At 31.9% G+C, this 18833-nt stretch overlaps 2 protein-coding genes across 2 annotated transcripts; one reads left to right on the top strand and one right to left on the bottom strand.

Moving 5' to 3' along the window:
* Positions 1–7110: 7110 nt before the first annotated feature.
* LOC100787541 (uncharacterized) lies at positions 7111–9082 on the bottom strand. The gene is made up of 3 exons (XM_006576890.4): positions 8845–9082; positions 8497–8594; positions 7111–8373 (listed from the first exon to the last, which is right to left on the bottom strand). The coding sequence occupies exons 1-3, from the start codon at positions 8917–8919 to the stop codon at positions 7371–7373; spliced, it is 1176 nt and encodes a 391-aa protein (XP_006576953.1). The 5' UTR covers positions 8920–9082; the 3' UTR covers positions 7111–7370.
* Positions 9083–14355: 5273 nt separating this feature from the next.
* On the top strand, positions 14356–17745 carry LOC100787001 (protein NRT1/ PTR FAMILY 5.2). The gene is made up of 4 exons (XM_041014098.1): positions 14356–14507; positions 14847–15064; positions 15584–16155; positions 16630–17745. The coding sequence occupies exons 1-4, from the start codon at positions 14375–14377 to the stop codon at positions 17525–17527; spliced, it is 1821 nt and encodes a 606-aa protein (XP_040870032.1). The 5' UTR covers positions 14356–14374; the 3' UTR covers positions 17528–17745.
* Positions 17746–18833: the final 1088 nt, after the last annotated feature.

Below are 18833 nucleotides of genomic sequence, written 5' to 3'. Positions count from 1 at the left end.
GCTTTTGTTATGCTCCTGTGTGTGTGTGTGTGTGTGTGTGTATATATATATATATATATATATATATATATATATATATATATATATATATATATATATATATATATATATATATATACACACACACACACGATCGTATCCATCATTCAAAGTTCTCTCAAAGCAAATTCATATAATAATGGTAATTTCTTTGCTTGTTCCTGATTCAACGCCAGTGGAAATGCTCAGCTCTAAACCAAAACATGATATCCACAACTTAAATGATTTAAAATACCTAACGTGACATAAGATTTGGAGATAATGCTGGGATTATATAGCTCTCTAAAACAAATATATCTTCTATGATACTTAACTCAGAAATTATATCCCATATTAAGAAAAGAAACATTAAATACTAACAACTTAACAAGTACAAACTTCCATATAAATAATGTATTGTCAGCACTTTCTCCAAATTCTTACATGAACAAATTTTCTCTTCGTTGAACTACTACACCAAATTTGCCAGCATGAAGAAAACTTTTCAGCTGACAATTTTCTCTCTGGTTTTGTCTTGTATACTTGGAGAGATTTCAGCACAGAAAGAAGAAGAGTCTCTTAGAACCTGGATGAACAGTTTGAACTCTCCCTTGCTGCCTTCATGAAACAACAGCAACAATCCATGCAACTGGACCGGTATTACTTGCAACAAAGCAGGCACTGTTGTTGAGATAAAGCTTCACAATTCAGGCCTAGATGGAACCCTTAACAGGTTTGACTTCTCAGCCTGCTCTAATCTCAGTAACTTCAATGTCAGTATGAATAACCTTGTTGGAGAGATACCAGCTGGAATTGGAAATGCAACAAAGCTGAAAATACTTTATTTAAGTAGCAACAATTTCACCTTTCCAATCCCCCCAGAAATGGGAAACATCCTACAACTTCAAGTTCTTTCTCTCAATAATAATTCACTCCTAAATCAAATACCAGTTCAACTTAGCAATTTGCAGAATTTATGGTTTCTTGATCTAGGGGCAAATTATTTGGAGAATCCTGACCCGGTTCAGTTTAAGGGCATGGCATCCATAACTGAACTCAATCTCACCTATAACTATCTCACAGAAGTTCCCCCATTTGTGTCTAAATGTCCAAAGCTTGTGTCTCTTGATCTATCACTCAACACAATCACTGGACAGATTCCAATACACTTACTGACCAGTCTTAGGAATTTGACAATCCTAGACATGACAAATAACTACTTTGAAGGGCTAATTCTAGCAGAAATTAAGAACCTTACAAACCTCAAACACATGAAGCTTGGAAAAAACAAGCTTAACGGTACTATACCAAAGGAGATTGGTCTCTTGTCAAACCTTGAGGTGCTTGAATTGAATCAAAATGTCTTCCAAGGACCAATACCATCATCAATTGGAAATCTCCATAGGCTTCGGAGATTGGATCTTCACAAGTCAGGACTAAATTCCAGCATCCCAACCAACCTTACTTATCTTGATATGTCAGGAAATAGCCTCACAGGTTCCTTATCTTAAAGGGAATTAGCATTAACTCGTTGTCCTTAAAGAGACTTAGCATTAACTTGTCGCCCTTAAAGGGACTTAGCATTAACTCGTCGTCCTTAAAGGGTCTTATAGTTGTGTGATTGTACAATTCATAGTTCACAACTCAATGCACACAACATCTCAATCACATACATACACAATTTATCACATACACTCGATTTCAATCATAATGGTATAATCTCAATTAACACGTTATCACACCTCATGAATCATATACACTTTACCTATGAACTATGCAATACACACAACTACTCAATTGTTTTCAAAATCATTTTAACTCGTCGGGTTCCCACAGTGGATCTCATCACAATACTCATCGCCCTTAAAGGGTCTTACAATTATGTGATTGTACAGTTCATAGTTCACAACTCCATACACACATCTCAATACACATCTATTTCACCATTAATCACAAGTTTAAATTATCACATACTCAAAATTTGAATCACCATTTCATAATCTCAATATAAAAAAAAACTTCGTACCCCATTGCCCAGAGGCTCTTCGCTATGCGAAGGTATGGGGGAGGGATATTGTACGCAGCCTTACCCTGGCTGTTTCCGGATTCGAACCCATGACCAACAAGTCACCAAGGCACAACTTTACCGCTGCACCAGGGCTCGCCCTCAAAACCCCTTAATCTCAATATAAAAATTTATACAAAAAATTTATCACAACATGGGGAGTAAAACCCCTCAAATAATTTCACACAATTATACCGAAATCAATTAATCAAAATCATAGATAAAAAAAATAAAAATACCAAGATCACTCTATTTTATCAACCAATTTGCATCAGGACATCAATATTGTATTTATAATGATAAAGGAAAAATTATAATTTAATAAACATTCTAAAATAAACTCAATTTAATTTTCTAAGGATCCCTACACATGTTCATTCTAATCCCAATTGCGATAAACTCATCTCATTTCTAAGCAGGTTCACGTGTCTTCTGACAGCGATAGCGGCATCTCTAACAAGTTCCTGAGATTTCTCAATTTTTTTCTCTGATTGCTCTGATAGGGTTCCCAAACGTCAAAGAATAAGGGATTGAAGCCTTCATTTTATACTGTCTCGTGAGATTTTGTTTTCTCTCTTCGTGGATATTATTTAGCAAATCTCAACGGTGAAGGTGTGTGAAATTGAATCACAAACGACATAATATAATTTTACGAAAATCCAACGGTTAACAAATCCGAGATCATAGTTTTACCGAGATAGTTTTGGGTTTCTGCGGAAAAAGAAAAGGTTACGATGTGAAGTATATTTCTCTCAGATTCAACACGATTTCAAAATTCCCAACGGTGAGAATTTTTGGAACTGAGTTCCGAACCTGGTTCTCAAATTTCATGACGATCCAACGGTGAATGAGTCCGAGATCGTTATTTTTTTTATACAGATTTAGTGGTGGCCTGCGGGAAAAAGAGAGGGTTTTAGGGAAAGAAGAGGAAAAAACGAAAATGAGGGGAAGAAGAAACATCGTGTGTGTGAAAACTGACCTAATTTATTTACTCTATTTATTTATTTTTATTAAAACTATATTTTATTTTCTAACAAATGAATAAATAAAATATCCTCTTTATTTTCTCTAAAATCATTATTTTAATTAATAAAGTTATTTCTCCTTATTTATTTAATTATAAAAACCTTATCATTTTATAAAATTCTATTTATTTATAAATAATAATCATTTTTAATTTAGTCTACGAAAAATGGGATATTACAGGTATTGCTCATGATGCTTTGGGCATTTTTATGTGTAATGTTTTGCAGAGCTTGCATTATCAATGAAGGTGACAGAAAAATGTGACGTTTGCGGTTTTGGGATTGTTGCACTAGAAATTCTGGTGGGGAGGTACCCTCAGGAGGTCCTTCTGTGTTTAGAGTCTGAGGAATTTGGTCAACACTTCTTAGATTTCCTAGATAAAAGGTTGGCTCCGCCTAAAGGTATTGCAGCTGAAGTCCTAATGTTGGTATTAAGACTTATTCTAAAATGTATTCACAAAAATCCTTTGTGTCGACCCACCATGAATCTGTGTCCCAAGAGTTGCTCACACTCACTGTGCCTAGCTTTCAACATGTCGACACTGCACAATCTAGTGCACAACTAGACTCTGAGATTGAGATAGCAACTTTTATTTAACTTAACTTTCAATGTTTGTAGATGCAATAGCTCTTGTAGTCATATGTACACATTGTTCAATTTTCTCTGGGTAAATACCCAATTTAGTCATTGGATTTGCAAGGCACTGACACTTGGGTTCATGAATTTTGAAAATATAAAATTTTGTCCCTCAATTTATAAAAAGACCAACAAATCCATACCACCATCTATTTCTTTTGTTAATATAAACAAGATGAATTTCCATTTTTTTACAGCAATAAAGTAACCGTTGATACCCAATGGCTACTTCTTCTCCCCCAACCATTATAAATTTTTTTTTTTGCACAACCACTTCTCCCCTAATAGCTTCTTCTTTTCCAATAGTTGTCCCCTTCTTCTTCTCCCCCATCCAAGTTGTATATCTTCTCCTCCAACGTCCATCTCATTGTTATCTTCTTCTGTTGCTGCACAAATCGAGTGGGAGCTAATGGGTGGTGAATGTGAGTCATCCAACAATGGTGGTGGCAGCCATGACTGTTATGTTGAATGTTAAAGGCTGTAATTAGAAAATAAAAAACCTCTAAAAATCTAGGGAAGTTGTTTTACATTTGCTCATTGTCAAAGGTTGTTTCCAATTTGTACTAATGTTTATTACACTATTACTTTAGTTGTCCCATTTTTTTGGCAATAATAAACTGACTACCCATTGTTGAATGGCAAGAAGTTGGAAAATGTAATTTTATTATTGGGTGAAATCATTTGAAGAAAGGTGGATGGAAGAGCTAAGGGAGATGATTGATTACTTGCAAAAGGAATTGAAGATTATAAAATACTTTGTTTCCTTTTTTTTGTTATGGTGATTTGTTTATGACCAGTTTAGGGATGGTGAATGGGTTGTTAGATTGCATGAAATGAGAATCTTTGTAATTGTACATGTTGGACTAATTTGTCAACCAATTGTTAGATTTAGGGATTTAATTGACATCAAATAATATTATTGACTACTGGACTGATTTGTCACTTATTTATAAAAATGAGACTAACATATTATATCTCTTTTGCATCACGTATAATGGCAGCCTTGCTAAGCTTTTATAATGGCAATTGAAAGATCAAATTGAAAGATTCAGTGCAATATAACATTGAACTTAAGGACTTTAACATTAATACAAATCAAACATAACATAGCAGGGAACGTAATTAGCATTTCCTCCACCCAAGGCTCTTGTACATTACTTTGTGCATCAACAATTCACAAAGTTATTAACTTGATTTCAGATTTGGTTAGTAATCCTTTCAATTTCCTAGTCAAGGTCAGTATCAATACCTTCAGTTCCATCCTCAATTTGATTCACCACCTACAAGATTTGGGAAATCATCCACTATATGCTCAAAGTAGACATGCACATCTTTATCATGGTGAGCAATACCTATGTGACACATGTGCAAGATATCTCTGTGATTCTCCAATTAAAGCAACTCACCATTCCTGTTAATGTTAGGATCCAAAAAAAAACAACACATCTTTGATAACCCCCACGAGATTTACACAAGTCAAGAACAATCCACAATGTCATCAAATCCACTTCACAATTCTCCCAAACGTAAAACTCATTGTCCACATATTCCAATGTGCCATGATCATCCCTTTCTAATCTACCCTTGTGGTGCACAATAAGATTGATGTGACCAGACATCCTACAATCCATGAAAAGAACATGATTAATTTCTTCACATACAAGACCATTTACTTAAGCACCAACACAAAGATACGGTTTTTATAACCAACAACACGATTTCAATATCTAAACTATTATCAATGCCCATTGTCAAATCTTTATACCCAAAACAGAGTGCACTCACACTTTAACAGAAACATATCAATACAAACCCTAAATCCTAAATTTGTTCTAGAAACGAAAAATGATAGCTTTTTAAATATCAGAAATGTATTCTCATACAAGCAACAATGAAATACCCAAGACATAGTCACGCACAACCAAACAACTTCCACAAAAAGAGGAACAAAAAATGTGAATAGTCTAATATTGAATGCTTACCTTTTGACCAAATTGATCGAGAACAATTGGTTTCGTCTTCAAATGTCAGTCGGAGCACAATTGTCGATGGCGATCAGAGGGTTTTTTTCTCCCATGGACTCTCACTCTCACTCAGAGAAGGAAGGAACACAAAAAGAGGCAACTATTACCCTAGTAGGACTTGGTGAGAATGGATAACAAAGGTTTATTTCGTTTTGTATTACCCATGTCATAAAAAATGGAAATTTGTCTAAATTGACAAATTAGTCCGTTGAAATTTCAAATGACAATTTTGTTCATCCAAGTCAACGGCTCACTTAGTCCAATTTCTCACTATCAAAATGGATTATTAATGTCACATAAATTGTGTCGTTTATGTTGAAATAAATGATAGGCTAAATTTGTCAATTTTTGACAAATTAAGAGAATTTTTATTTTACAACTCAAGGACCTAAATGTTTGTGCCTTGCAAATTCACTGATTGAGTATTTACTCATCTTCTTTTCTTAGAGACACAATTATATGTATTTTGAACCCTACAAATATCACAAAGAAATTCATCTCAAAGGGGGATGCTGTCAAAAATCCCATCACAAATTAAATAATTGCTTCTTTGCATTAAAAAAACAAAATAAATAAGGTGTGTATAGACTATGGAGCAAAGAGAATCGTAGGACTCGTCATTAATTTGAACCAAAATGCTAAGGTAATAAGATTAAGCTAATAAATATATAAATAAGTTGGTGGCAGGTCTCATCATTAATTTGAACTGAAATTGCCAAGGTGTGTATAGACTATGGAGCAAAGAGAATCGTAGGTGTATGAAGAAATATTTTTCACCCTGAGGAAAAGGTCGAAGCGTCAAACTAAGATTGAAATACAGAGAAACCATAATAAATAAATAAAGTCAAAACAGTAGTATTCCAGGGAGTATAGAGACTTATAGGAAAGTCATATTATTATTACTGTATCTTGATAAAAAAAATAATAAGTTTTATCGGTTAGATAACCATTTTAAAATATATGAATTATCCTATCAAATAAATCCTAACTTTAAATATCAAATAAATCAAAACAAAAATTAATCATTTGATAAAAATTATTTCGTATTAATATCATGATAAAAAAAAAATTTCTCAGGGCTAAACCTGAGTTATTATTTAGTACTACTAAATAGGCTGGTAAATTGAGCCAAGAGTCATAATAAGATTTTATTTTTTAAGGTTATTTAACCTATTTCAATGCCTTCATATTATGTCTCAGGGTAAGTTATCTTCACTCTAAGTCATTGTTAAGACATATAACATTGTTCTCAACCCCTGTGACTTCTTCATCAATCATCAGCATGGAAGAAAATGCGGAGACAATATACAGCAGATAAATAAGCTCCCTTTGGAGTACATACATGACAAATTGACAATAGTATTAATCCAACCGCATATTACAAAAGAAAAGCAAACAACAAACACTATCAAATTCACAAAAGAATCAAAAAATGCACCCCAACACAATACACTCCCAAAATCACATCATTGGAAGGTGAAACATACCACAAGGAACAACTTTCTCTAATACTGTCTCTGATGGGGTTGAAATGCCAATTCCCTCTCTTATTTTTCACAATCAAAATTGACCCTCAACCAATACTTGATCCAAATTTCACTTCAAATGTACCCTTTTCTTGATCTTACTCGGTTTGCTGAGCCAGAATCCTCAGCATAGCCCCCACAATTCCAGTAGCTCCCAACACTGCCTATAATGGGCATCATCTCATCCCTTGGTGATTTTCTTGGCAAAGAAGAAGCCGAAAAATGTTTGAGCTCTTCAACTGTCAATGCACCTAAAATAGGCCTATCTTCATGGCTCACCACTGAATTTGAGCCTTGTGAACTGCTGCTGCTCCTCTCCGGGGTACCCGCATACAAACCCTTGCTAACAACAGGTGTAGTTTCTGATGAACCCAACCAATTCGAAAGGCTAGCATCAACTGCAATTTCCCGGTTCAACTTCTTTGGTGTTTCTGTTTCTGCTCCAAATGCAGCTCTAGACTCTTGATTCAAAACCAAATTCTCCTTCTGAGACACCAATGGGGGTGCCCTTTTAGCTTTAACTGTTTTCCATTGAGTGAGGTTCTCCACAGGGTTCAGCAAAGGATTAACATACACACTCCTATCTCGAACATTGGAGTTCAACCCAATTGACTTCAGATCCTTATCATGCATTGGAATTGGACTTTCCACCTCTCCAACAACCACTTGATTAGCACCATTTCTTGACCTTGAGTACACTATTCCATCTTCAAAATCCTCTTCCACTTCATCATACTCTTCTCCCATGTCACTATCACCATCATCATCATCATCCTCATCCTCATCAGTAACATCACTATCCCAATACTCCATTGCTCCATCTTCATCATCACTACACGTGCAACTGTGGTACCTATGGTTTGTAGGGTAAGACCTCGCTGAAGTCACCGAACTTACTTCAGAGTAAGACTTTGTTTGGCTTAACTTTTCAACAAAAGCACTTTCCTCTCTACCCTCTTCACTTCTCACAAGTTGGTAATCAGCAACTTCATCAGGCTCGGGCTCGTACGTTTTCACATTGACATCAAAAGTTACTTTCTTTTTAGGGCTCACGTTTATCTGCTCCAAAGGTTTAGCCCTAGATCCCAAACCCATTTTATCAGAATCATAAATAAACTTCAATCCCAAAAATCAAACATGCTTTGTTGCGAAAAACAAAAAAAAGTTACAATATTAGAAACTCAATTAGTAAATTACTTACTGGACTTCTTGTGATGCAGTGCTAAGTACCACTGTTTCGGAGTAATCCTGAACAGAACAACACGCCGTAGGTTGCTCCAACCTGTCTCTAGCAATTCGCTGCAACAACATTGAAAAGATTCAATTAGGTTATAGAAACGCTAATCTAATAAGCTCTGTTTGGCCAATTAAAAAAAATCAAAAGCCAAAAAAATAAAGGTGCAAGTGTTAAACTTTATAGAAAATAAAAATGAACAAGGCCTTTTCCATGCAGTTTCTGAGGAACCGAACAAAAGGGTAATGGAATTTGAAAAAAAAAAAAAAAGATAGAAGCTTTGAAGAAGAGAAGGTGAAGGGTGTTTGCTGTTACATGGTGGTGATGTTGTGCCTTGCGCCTAGGTTTTGTGCTTTTGGAGGAACCAAAGCAATGAAGAAAACAACCCATTATCTCAGATCTGTTTCTTTTGCTTTCAGGTTGAGCACAAGAAGAAGAAGGCTAAGGCAATAATGGGTTTGGTCTTCATGTCATGGCAATGGCATCTTCCACAAACTCAGAGAGGGAGTGTTGTTCAGAGTGTAACGCTCTTTCTTTAAATTGGTAGTAACAATTTTGTTTCTATTTGTTTAATAATAAAAAAGCAAAAGTGGGAAGTGACCGTTGTAATGACAGCCTGTGCATGCAATGTTTTTTGTTGTTTTCTTGTGAAACTGAATGAAAGACAGAGGAGTTGAATGTTGTTGATCGAGGACACTAGCTAGAAGAATAGTAACCGTTGCTCACTCTTCGACCAAAGCATCTGTTATTTCTGCACAAAACTCCAATTTCTAGTTGCCTCAATTGGTATTTTTGTAGCAATAAATTGAATTCAATTACGGACTAGCATCGAATTACTTAGATTAGATGATTTTTAGTTGGAAAATCTAATCTAATCTAATAATCTAAGTTGCAGGCTAGAGTCTCACCGTGACAGAGAATTTCCGTCCATTTCAATATATTTATTTTAAAATACACGGCCCAGATTTTGTCTTCTTTTTTCTTGCTAATTGAAAAAATATCACTTGCTAATTATTTTTAGGGCATAAAATTATCAAATCTTTATAAAGAAAACATTTATATAAATTAATAATTAAATAATATAACAATCCTGCGAAGGCACTGTTACACACGGGTACCGTACAAGTTTTATGCTATGAGTTTTCCTAAAATAAGTTTTATGATACCCCACATGCGCCCTAGCCAATTACTCCCCAACCCCGTTTGTTTCCTTTTATAAAAACTTACTATTAATTAGTAAACTCCAATATGTGGGCATTTTGGACTGAGTTTGAATTCAATTCACTTTTTAGGTTTGCATGACCAAAGTGATTTAAATTATAAGGATTAAGGAATATTCAATTCGAGAAAATATTTTTTATTATTAGGTTTAATTATTTATTTAGTTCTTATAATTTATAAATTTATTATTTTTAGTCTTTATAGTTAATAAATAAATTTTTAGTCTTGAAGTTTATATTTTAATTTTTAAAAAGTGTTTTCCGTTTAAATTTTTTTAATTCTGTTAAAAAAATTTAACAGTAAACTTTTAGAAATTAAAATATAAATTTATTAAAAAATTCACTTATTGGATCTAAAATGGATAAGTTTAAAAATTATAGAGACTAAATAGATAATTAAATCTTATTTTTAATAACAAAATCATTATTTTGCTTTTGCTTTTGTTTTTTATTTTTAAATATTTGCATAGAAAACAGTGGGAATTTGTTAATTTATTATTTCTTATTCAAACTTTGAAAAAAAACTTATTACAGATTGTTTATTTAACAACTGAAATGATTATTTTAGGTTTTTAATAATTTTTAGAAAAATATTAAATCAATTATATATAATCTACAACGGTTAATAATGAGAATTACCTCATTTGAAATACATATTTCATTAAAAAAATTTATCCTTAAACCATTTCTTAAATTTTAATTTTTTTTTCTAATTTACATTAATTTTTCACTATTTTTGTATTATTAATTTTTTTTATTCTGTCAATTTTTTATTATATTTAACTTTTATTTTTTATTATTTAAAAAATTCAGAAAGACACTCCATGCCTCTCTTCCCCTAATATATATAATGATATTATTATATAAAATGTATAACATAACAAGTATGGAGGCCATGGCAAGGGATCAAAAATACCGTAGTCCCTTATTAAAGTGGGTTATTTTTTCATTTGAAGTTAGGATGGAATTTGATTATACACAAGTTCAATTCTTATAGTTATGTTTATTTAGGGTGAGGGAACATACAATTTTATCCTTTTAAGTGTGATCATAATCAATAATCTATTTGATTTTGGGATAACCAAAAAGAACTATGTTTTTAATAAGACTTAAAATTATATCAATTTTTAATATTGGTTGAAAAAATATCATAATTATTTTCGTGGAGTATAAATAATCAAATCTTTATAAAAAAACATTTATATAAATTAATAATTAAATAATATAACAATACTGCGAACGTACTGTCGCGCACGGGTATGTAAAAGTTTTATGGTGTGGGTGTGAGTCAAAATTATTATTTGAAAAAAGTCCCCGGTTAATAAAATAACATATCACTTTCCCAACTTGGATTGTTGGCATATTTATCATAGTGTTTTTTTAATTTCCTGAAAGATGAAAATATAAAATTTAGTATATAAAATTATAAAAGATACAATAAATATATCTAGACGTTAATAATAGATTGTGACTAATTATTATTATTATGTGTTTGTAATTTATTGTTTCTATTTGTTTAGTGCTTATGCAATATACTTTTTAAATTATCTTTTCATATATATATATATATATATATATATATATATATATATATATATATATATATATATATATATTTATTATTTTAATTTTCTTGTCAAACATTCATCTTTGTTGTTAAGAAAAACTTTATCTTATATCCTATAATTTGATCAAATTTCTACTAAATTTCTCACTTTTAATCTTTAAAATTATTCCATATCTCAATTTCAACTTAAGTACCATTATATTTAGATTGAAAATAATATGTCAAGAGTTTTTAGTAGAAAAAATACAACCGATCGCGGGATCAAATTTATTTATTTATTTACTTAAAAAAAATTAATCAACTATTTTTTTATAATAAAAAGTCTCACAAAATTTAATCTAGATAAAGACAAAGTGGAATTATAAATATTTTTCCTTAATCAATAAAATGTATATATATACCTCAAATATGAAATAACCCCTTGGATAAACCTTATATGTTTCCACTTGAAACAACACTTATTATACATAATATGAATTAAATGATTACTAACAAATAAAGAATTCAACTAAATTTAAATAAAAAATACAATAATGTTCAAATTAATACAGAGGTTTATTCTTTGTCTTTGGAACGTAGAGTTGTATCTCTCGTTGATTTAGGGATTGCAGTTACCTTATATTCCATTTGACATAATGTGGCAGAGTACCTAATAAAGATTAATAATTAATTGAAGAAACAAAAAATTTTAAGAAATAAAAGGTTTTCATTTTTTTAAATGGTAACTCAATTTTTTTATATCATAAAACTAAATAAATTTATTTTATTTTAGAAAATAAGTAGTTATATTGATTAATTAAAAAACTGATTAACAATTTGATAGATGGATAAATAGGTATATAATCAAAGTATAAGAGTTCAAATCTTAAGTTGTATTTTACTATTTTTTAATCACTTTTTCCCTAACTTCTCTCATATATAATTCATTATTAATGTTTAGATATATTTATCGTACTTTTTATATTTTCGGAGACTAAATTTTATATTTTCATCTTTGTCAGTAGAGTGAGAAGACAAAAAATAAAAAAAAATATTATGACAAATATGCCCCTATGTTAGCAATCCACGTTGACAATCATTTTAGTATAAAATTTGTACCTCTGTGTCACATAGGTTATTTCATTAACATTGACAAAAAAATATTTGTTGTACTTTTTATACTTTTAAGAATTAAATTTTATATCTTCATCTTTCAGGGACACATTTATCAATAAATTCCATATTGAAGAAAAAAAATGACAGTTTCATTGTAAAAAATGTTAAGGTGTGAGAGGCTAGAAGTCAAGATTACTTGAAAAGTATGAGACCTACACGTTAGCCAACTACACCACCACCCCATTTGCCTTTTACATATGCAAATTTACTATTAACTAGTAATCTCCAATATGTGGGTATCTTGGACGGGCAGTTTGAATTTAATTCACTTTTTAGATTTTTATGACAAGGAATGTTCAATTTGAGAAAATATTTTTTTATTTTTAATAGAAAAATCATTATTTTACTTTTTCTTTGTTTTTATTTTTAAATATTGTATAGAAAATTGTTGAAAAAACTATGTTATTTTATTGTTTCTTAGACAAACTTTGGAAAAAAAATATAAAAGTATTTTTTATACACTCCTTTTAACGTATATTTTCCTCTTAGTTAAAATTTTCTTTGAAAAAAAATACAATTATTAAAAAAATGGATGTGAGAGTCAAAGACCAAAAAACATAAATAATTTATTCAAAAAAATATTTTTAAATCTGAATGAGTAAAATTTCATTCCCTGATAAATCAAGTATACTTTTTTTTATTATTTGTATAGGAAAGTGTTATTGATCAACCACTAAACACGTATCAATCAACTCACACATAATTATTTGATTACCTTAATTAATAGTTTCAAGCTGAAACTCTATATATATTACGAGGTATTGTCCTAAATATGTAATGTAAGACTTGTTCTTTAAATAATTATTATTTTCAAAATACTTCCAACAAGATGTAGTTCTAATATGAAAAATATGACAATATTAGTATTTTTTTATTGTGCTTGTATACATTTTACAAGTTGAAAAGTACTTCCAATAAGATGTAGTTCATATATGGACTATTATACATCTTGATGTTGGACATAATTAACCCTTTAATGTTATTTTATTTAATCAACATAACTGTCCGGCTTTTAGCCTTTGACGCCATGTACATGGATGTATCCACAGAGAATATACTTATGGCGATTACAATTTTCTATTTGATCAGTCTCTAACTCATTATTGTATATACACCAATGACTAGTTCAAGTAATTAAGGAAGCGTAAGATTGGAAACATAGTGAGCATGTCAGTACAAGCCAGTAACTAATAAGTAATAACTGAAAGAGGACAAAATTAACATATCAATTGTTTCTTTATTTAGGCATCAAAGTCACATTACCTTTGAGAAAAATAAATCTAAATAATAGTTGATTTGTTTCACTGTTTCTTCTAAAAAAAATTATGCTCGCTTATAGATAGTGATTTAGTGAGAAATTCGATTGCATTTGAATGTTTAGATTAAAGTTTATCAACTTAAGTTTGGATTAAATTTTAGCTTGTAAACTGAATTTACAAAAATATTTCAAGTCTTACTTTTTTAAAATTGAACTTTCAAGTAAAATTTTACTCTTAAACATATTTTTAAAAGATAATCAAATATGATCTAAAATTAATTTTACTCTCAAACATATATTTAAATTCTTCCATCTGAAATCCAAACATACCCTATAATTTAAAGGTACAATAAGCAAAAATGGTAAATATATGAGACGGACGAGGAGAGACTTTTTCGCATTAAAATCAATGAGGCGGACAATGAGTAAGAAAACGACAAAAAAGACCAAACAAAATATGTCTTTTATATTAGATTTGTTTGTTAGTTTAGCTAATGTAATTGAACAATTGATGATGTATGTCATGACTTTATTAGGCTTAAGAAAACCAAAATTCTAAAATCCTATTCCTATTCCACATCTTAAGTATATATATATATAAGATGTTCTTGAAAAGCTAAAAACTTCACATGAATCTACAGTATCATGGCAGTGGTAGAAGAAAAGGGCTTTGCAAGTGGAAGAGAGGATTACACCCAAGATGGCACAGTGGACCTCAAAGGTAGACCCGTTTTAAGATCAAATACTGGAAGATGGAGAGCTTGTTCCTTCATAGTAGGTAAAAACGCAATGCAACCACTGGGGCCTTAATAATGTCATTTTGAAATTGACTAGCTTTAATTTGAGCCCTTTTACTCCTTCATATAATATTGTTTTTGGTGATTACTTATTCATCATTATTTTAGAGTATTATATATATGTCATTTTATATATAATTATCTCAAAGAGGCAACTTTTTGTTGTCACAAATTTGAGTGTGTGTGTGTGTGTTTTTTTTCTTTAATAGGTTTTTTAATATCTGCAATAAAAGTAACTATTTGACAACTTTTACATGTAAAGAAACTGAGTGCCACTTTTGAACATGTTGTAAATTGTAATTACATGCACGTGTTTATAGGGTATGAAATGATTGAAAGAATGGCATATTATGCGATAGCATCAAACCTAGTGCAGTATCTAACAAAGAAGCTCCACGAGGGCACTGTGAAATCTTCAAACAACGTTACCAACTGGTCTGGTACAGTGTGGATTATGCCAGCTGCAGGGGCTTACATAGCCGATGCCTATCTTGGCCGTTATTGGACCTTTGTAATAGCATCAGCCATTTACCTTCTGGTATGAAACATGATATTAGCAAACCTTAAGTTGGATTATCATTTACACCTTTCAAATCTTAGTACTTCGGAAAATATAAATTATAAAGTACCATTCCTGACATAAGTAACATGTTTGACAAAATCATGGTTTGAGTAGATTTGAACGTGATTTAAGTCTCAAAATATGGTTTGAGTAAAAGTTCAAAAAATTACTTCTAGATTATACCAAATTTTCCAAGTATCTTCTCTGTTAGGGTGTGTTTGATATATGACAAGCCTGTGAACAAAGCAAATTTTATCAAGATAGTCATCTCCACTGGATTGTACTTGTGTATGCCGCAAAAATTATTACATGATCCAAAACTGTGTCCATATTCTTAGCTAATCTTTATGTGATACACAACCTGAGTTTTTCAATAACTCAATTATATGTCACATGAAGAATGTACGAATCAGAGTGGTCTTGAACCAGGTAATAATTTTGAATGTTGCAATATCTTGCATTTTACAGAACATGGTCTTGTATTTTTCGTCGTAGGGAATGTGTTTGTTGACTCTAGCAGTGTCACTACCAGCATTGAGACCGCCACCATGTGCTCCCGGCATAGCAGACAAGGATTGCCAACGAGCATCGTCGTTTCAAGTGGGAATTTTCTTCTTTGCCTTGTACATCATTGCAGCAGGCACAGGGGGAACCAAGCCCAACATTTCCACAATGGGAGCAGACCAATTTGATGAGTTTGAGCCCAAGGAGAGGTCCCAAAAGCTTTCCTTCTACAACTGGTGGGTGTTTAATATTCTAATTGGAACCATTACAGCCCAAACTCTCTTGGTTTACATACAAGACAAGGTTGGTTTTGGACTTGGTTATGGAATCCCAACCATTGGGCTAGCCGTTTCAGTTTTGGTGTTTCTTTTAGGAACTCCACTTTATAGGCATAGATTGCCCTCAGGAAGCCCTTTAACAAGGATGGTTCAGGTCTTGGTGGCAGCTATGAGGAAGTGGAAGGTACATGTCCCACATGATCTAAATGAGCTACATGAGTTGAGCATGGAAGAGTTTTATGCAGGCAAAGGGAGAAGCAGAATTTGTCACAGCTCTTCGTTAAGGCTAGTAATCTAATTGCTCTTCAAATTTGTTTTTTCTAGTAAAAATATTATTTTTTTGGTCTAGACCACTGAAGGTAATCTTGTTTGAGTAAGATAAAATTACTATAAACAACAAAATTCTCCCTCCTAGTATTTAATGGAATTGCTAGTAAAAATGTTATTATCATCACAAATAAATATCAATCAAATTTGGCAACTAACTTTAGCAATTTGGTCTTCCAGTTTGTGTGTGTATCAGGCAATCAAATTGACTACAGGCTCAGAACTCCTTTTTTTTTCAATATTAAGGATGAAATTTACCTAAATATTAATTTCTCGAACTAAATTGAAAATTTTAAAAGTTAAATGATTAAATTCATCTTTGTAATGTGAAAAGGAATTAATTAATGGAACTAGTATCAAAGCCACCAAATTGATGCACTACAGCTTCTAGAACAGCACAACAATTTTATAACCTTGACAAATTGTTTGCAGCTTCCTTGACAAAGCTGCGGTAAAGACAGGCCAAACATCACCGTGGATGCTTTGCACTGTGACTCAAGTTGAGGAAACCAAGCAAATGATGAAAATGATTCCAATTTTGATTACTACATGCATTCCAAGCACCATAATAGCTCAAACCACCACACTCTTCATCAGACAAGGCACCACACTTGACAGGAACATGGGACCCCATTTTGAAATCCCTCCAGCATGTCTCATAGCATTTGTAAACATCTTCATGCTGACAAGTGTTGTGATCTACGACCGCCTTTTCGTTCCCGCGATCCGGCGCTACACAAAGAACTCCAGAGGGATCTCCTTGCTGCAGAGACTTGGAATTGGCCTTGTGCTACATGTTATTATAATGCTCACTGCATGCTTTGTTGAGAGGAAGAGACTCAGTGTTGCAAGAGAAAAACACCTCTTAGGTGCGCAAGATACAATTCCTCTTACTATTTTCATCCTCCTCCCTCAGTTTGCTTTGACAGGGATTGCTGATACCTTTGTTGATGTTGCTAAGTTGGAGTTCTTCTATGATCAAGCACCAGAAGCCATGAAAAGTTTGGGAACATCATATTTCACAACCACCATAAGCATTGGAAATTTTCTTAACAGTTTTCTTCTTTCAACTGTTTCTGATCTCACCCTTAGACATGGTCATAAGGGTTGGATCTTGGATAATCTAAATGTCTCCCATTTAGATTATTACTATGCATTCTTGGCCGTGCTAAGCTCTACCAACTTACTTTGCTTTGTGGTTGTTGCCAAGTTATATGTCTACAATGATGATGTAACACAAACCAAAATGGAGTTGGGTATGAACCATGCTTCATCTAAGGGCAATACTGGAATAAGTTTAAGTAGCCCACAACCAGATGACAAGTCCTAGGGAATACAGCTTCTCTGTTCTTGCTATAAGCCTTTTGAAAATGTAAAGAAATTAAGCTTCAATTGTATCATGCCCTTGCTCCTTGCCAGTTCAGTTAAATAAAGCTTCACAGCAATGTGCTTTTGTTGTTTAAAAGCCAATGAAGCTAACATGCATGAATTTTCATGTTTCATTTTTTTGTTCATCATCTCCTGCTTCTTATCATCTTATGCATTGCTTTCTCCAAGGAAGGACTATGTTTGCTTTGGTGAAATTAGTAGATTCTAAGACAGCAAGTCAGCAACCTTATATATTTCATAGATATCCTGCAAGGTTTTTGTGCTTTCAATCGGTTCATCATGACTTTCTACACAGCAATCTCACGTTTTTTCTACATGCAAACATGTTATGTTTGTCATCATATTTACCATTAATATTTCATTTTAAATGTTAGCACTAAACCCTCTAAAACAAACTTTTGAATATACTCTTTAGCATCAACTAAAATTTATCAAAAAAGTTACAAAATTTTGCAGTCTCACTTCTTATTTTATAAGCTCTGCTCATAATTCTTCAGTGCATATAAAAATACATTCAGTGAAAAACCACTTTAATCAACAGAAATTTTTCTGCCAACGTATAGCCCATGACTTTTGTGACATGTCAATCTCACGTTAACTTTAAAGATAAGTCTAACAACAGCTAGGTCAATAATAAAAAAGGTAAACATCAAATACATAGGGAAAAGAAAGACATGGTAATTAATAAATGACAAGAAGTACAAAACTAAATATATAAAGTTGATACCAATTAATCATTGGTCTAAGTGTATTAAGTTCGATTTCCTTAAATAAAATTTTAGATTTTAATCTTATTAATAAAAAAACCTAATTAAAACAGAAAATTTAACTAAAACTGATCAGACTCAATAGAGATAAGTCATCAATCAACAAAGTTTATATAAGGCTGGTTCTTTCTTTTGGGCCTTAAGATTTCTTTGTTAGTTAGCTCATGCAAATGGACAACGTAATATTCGGTTGAGAAAGCTAAGCCTCTAAAATCAGATTCCCCGCCTTTACAATATAAAAATTAAGCTCGTGAGAGAATTGAAGCTAAAAAAACTTTGGGAATTTCTAGGGGCACCTCGTGTGCATAGGATTTTTTATTTTATTTTATTTAAAATTATAATTTGATTTAATTTAAACTTGTGTCTCCTGCATTAATAGAACACTCAAACCAACTGAGTTAATAGACACTAAGTTATAAATAAATAGTGTCATTATATATAACACTGAAATTCCTAATTTATATTTAATGTACATGTAAA

This window comes from Glycine max, chromosome 3 (assembly GCF_000004515.6).
Source record: "Glycine max cultivar Williams 82 chromosome 3, Glycine_max_v4.0, whole genome shotgun sequence".
NCBI classification, from domain to species: Eukaryota; Viridiplantae; Streptophyta; class Magnoliopsida; order Fabales; family Fabaceae; genus Glycine; species Glycine max.
This window is presented reverse-complemented; position numbering and strand designations above follow the sequence as displayed.

Coding starts and splice junctions, on each gene's coding strand:
- LOC100787541 (XM_006576890.4), bottom strand. CDS start 8,919: ATGGGTTGTTTTCTTCATTGCTTTGGTTCCTCCAAAAGCACAAAACCT. Junction 8,595..8,844: donor AGGCACAACATCACCACCAT/GTAACAGCAAAC, acceptor ATGTTGTTGCAG/CGAATTGCTAGAGACAGGTT. Junction 8,374..8,496: donor ACTGCATCACAAGAAGTCCA/GTAAGTAATTTA, acceptor TTTGGGATCTAG/GGCTAAACCTTTGGAGCAGA.
- LOC100787001 (XM_041014098.1), top strand. CDS start 14,375: ATGGCAGTGGTAGAAGAAAAGGGCTTTGCAAGTGGAAGAGAGGATTAC. Junction 14,508..14,846: donor AGCTTGTTCCTTCATAGTAG/GTAAAAACGCAA, acceptor ACGTGTTTATAG/GGTATGAAATGATTGAAAGA. Junction 15,065..15,583: donor CATCAGCCATTTACCTTCTG/GTATGAAACATG, acceptor TTTTCGTCGTAG/GGAATGTGTTTGTTGACTCT.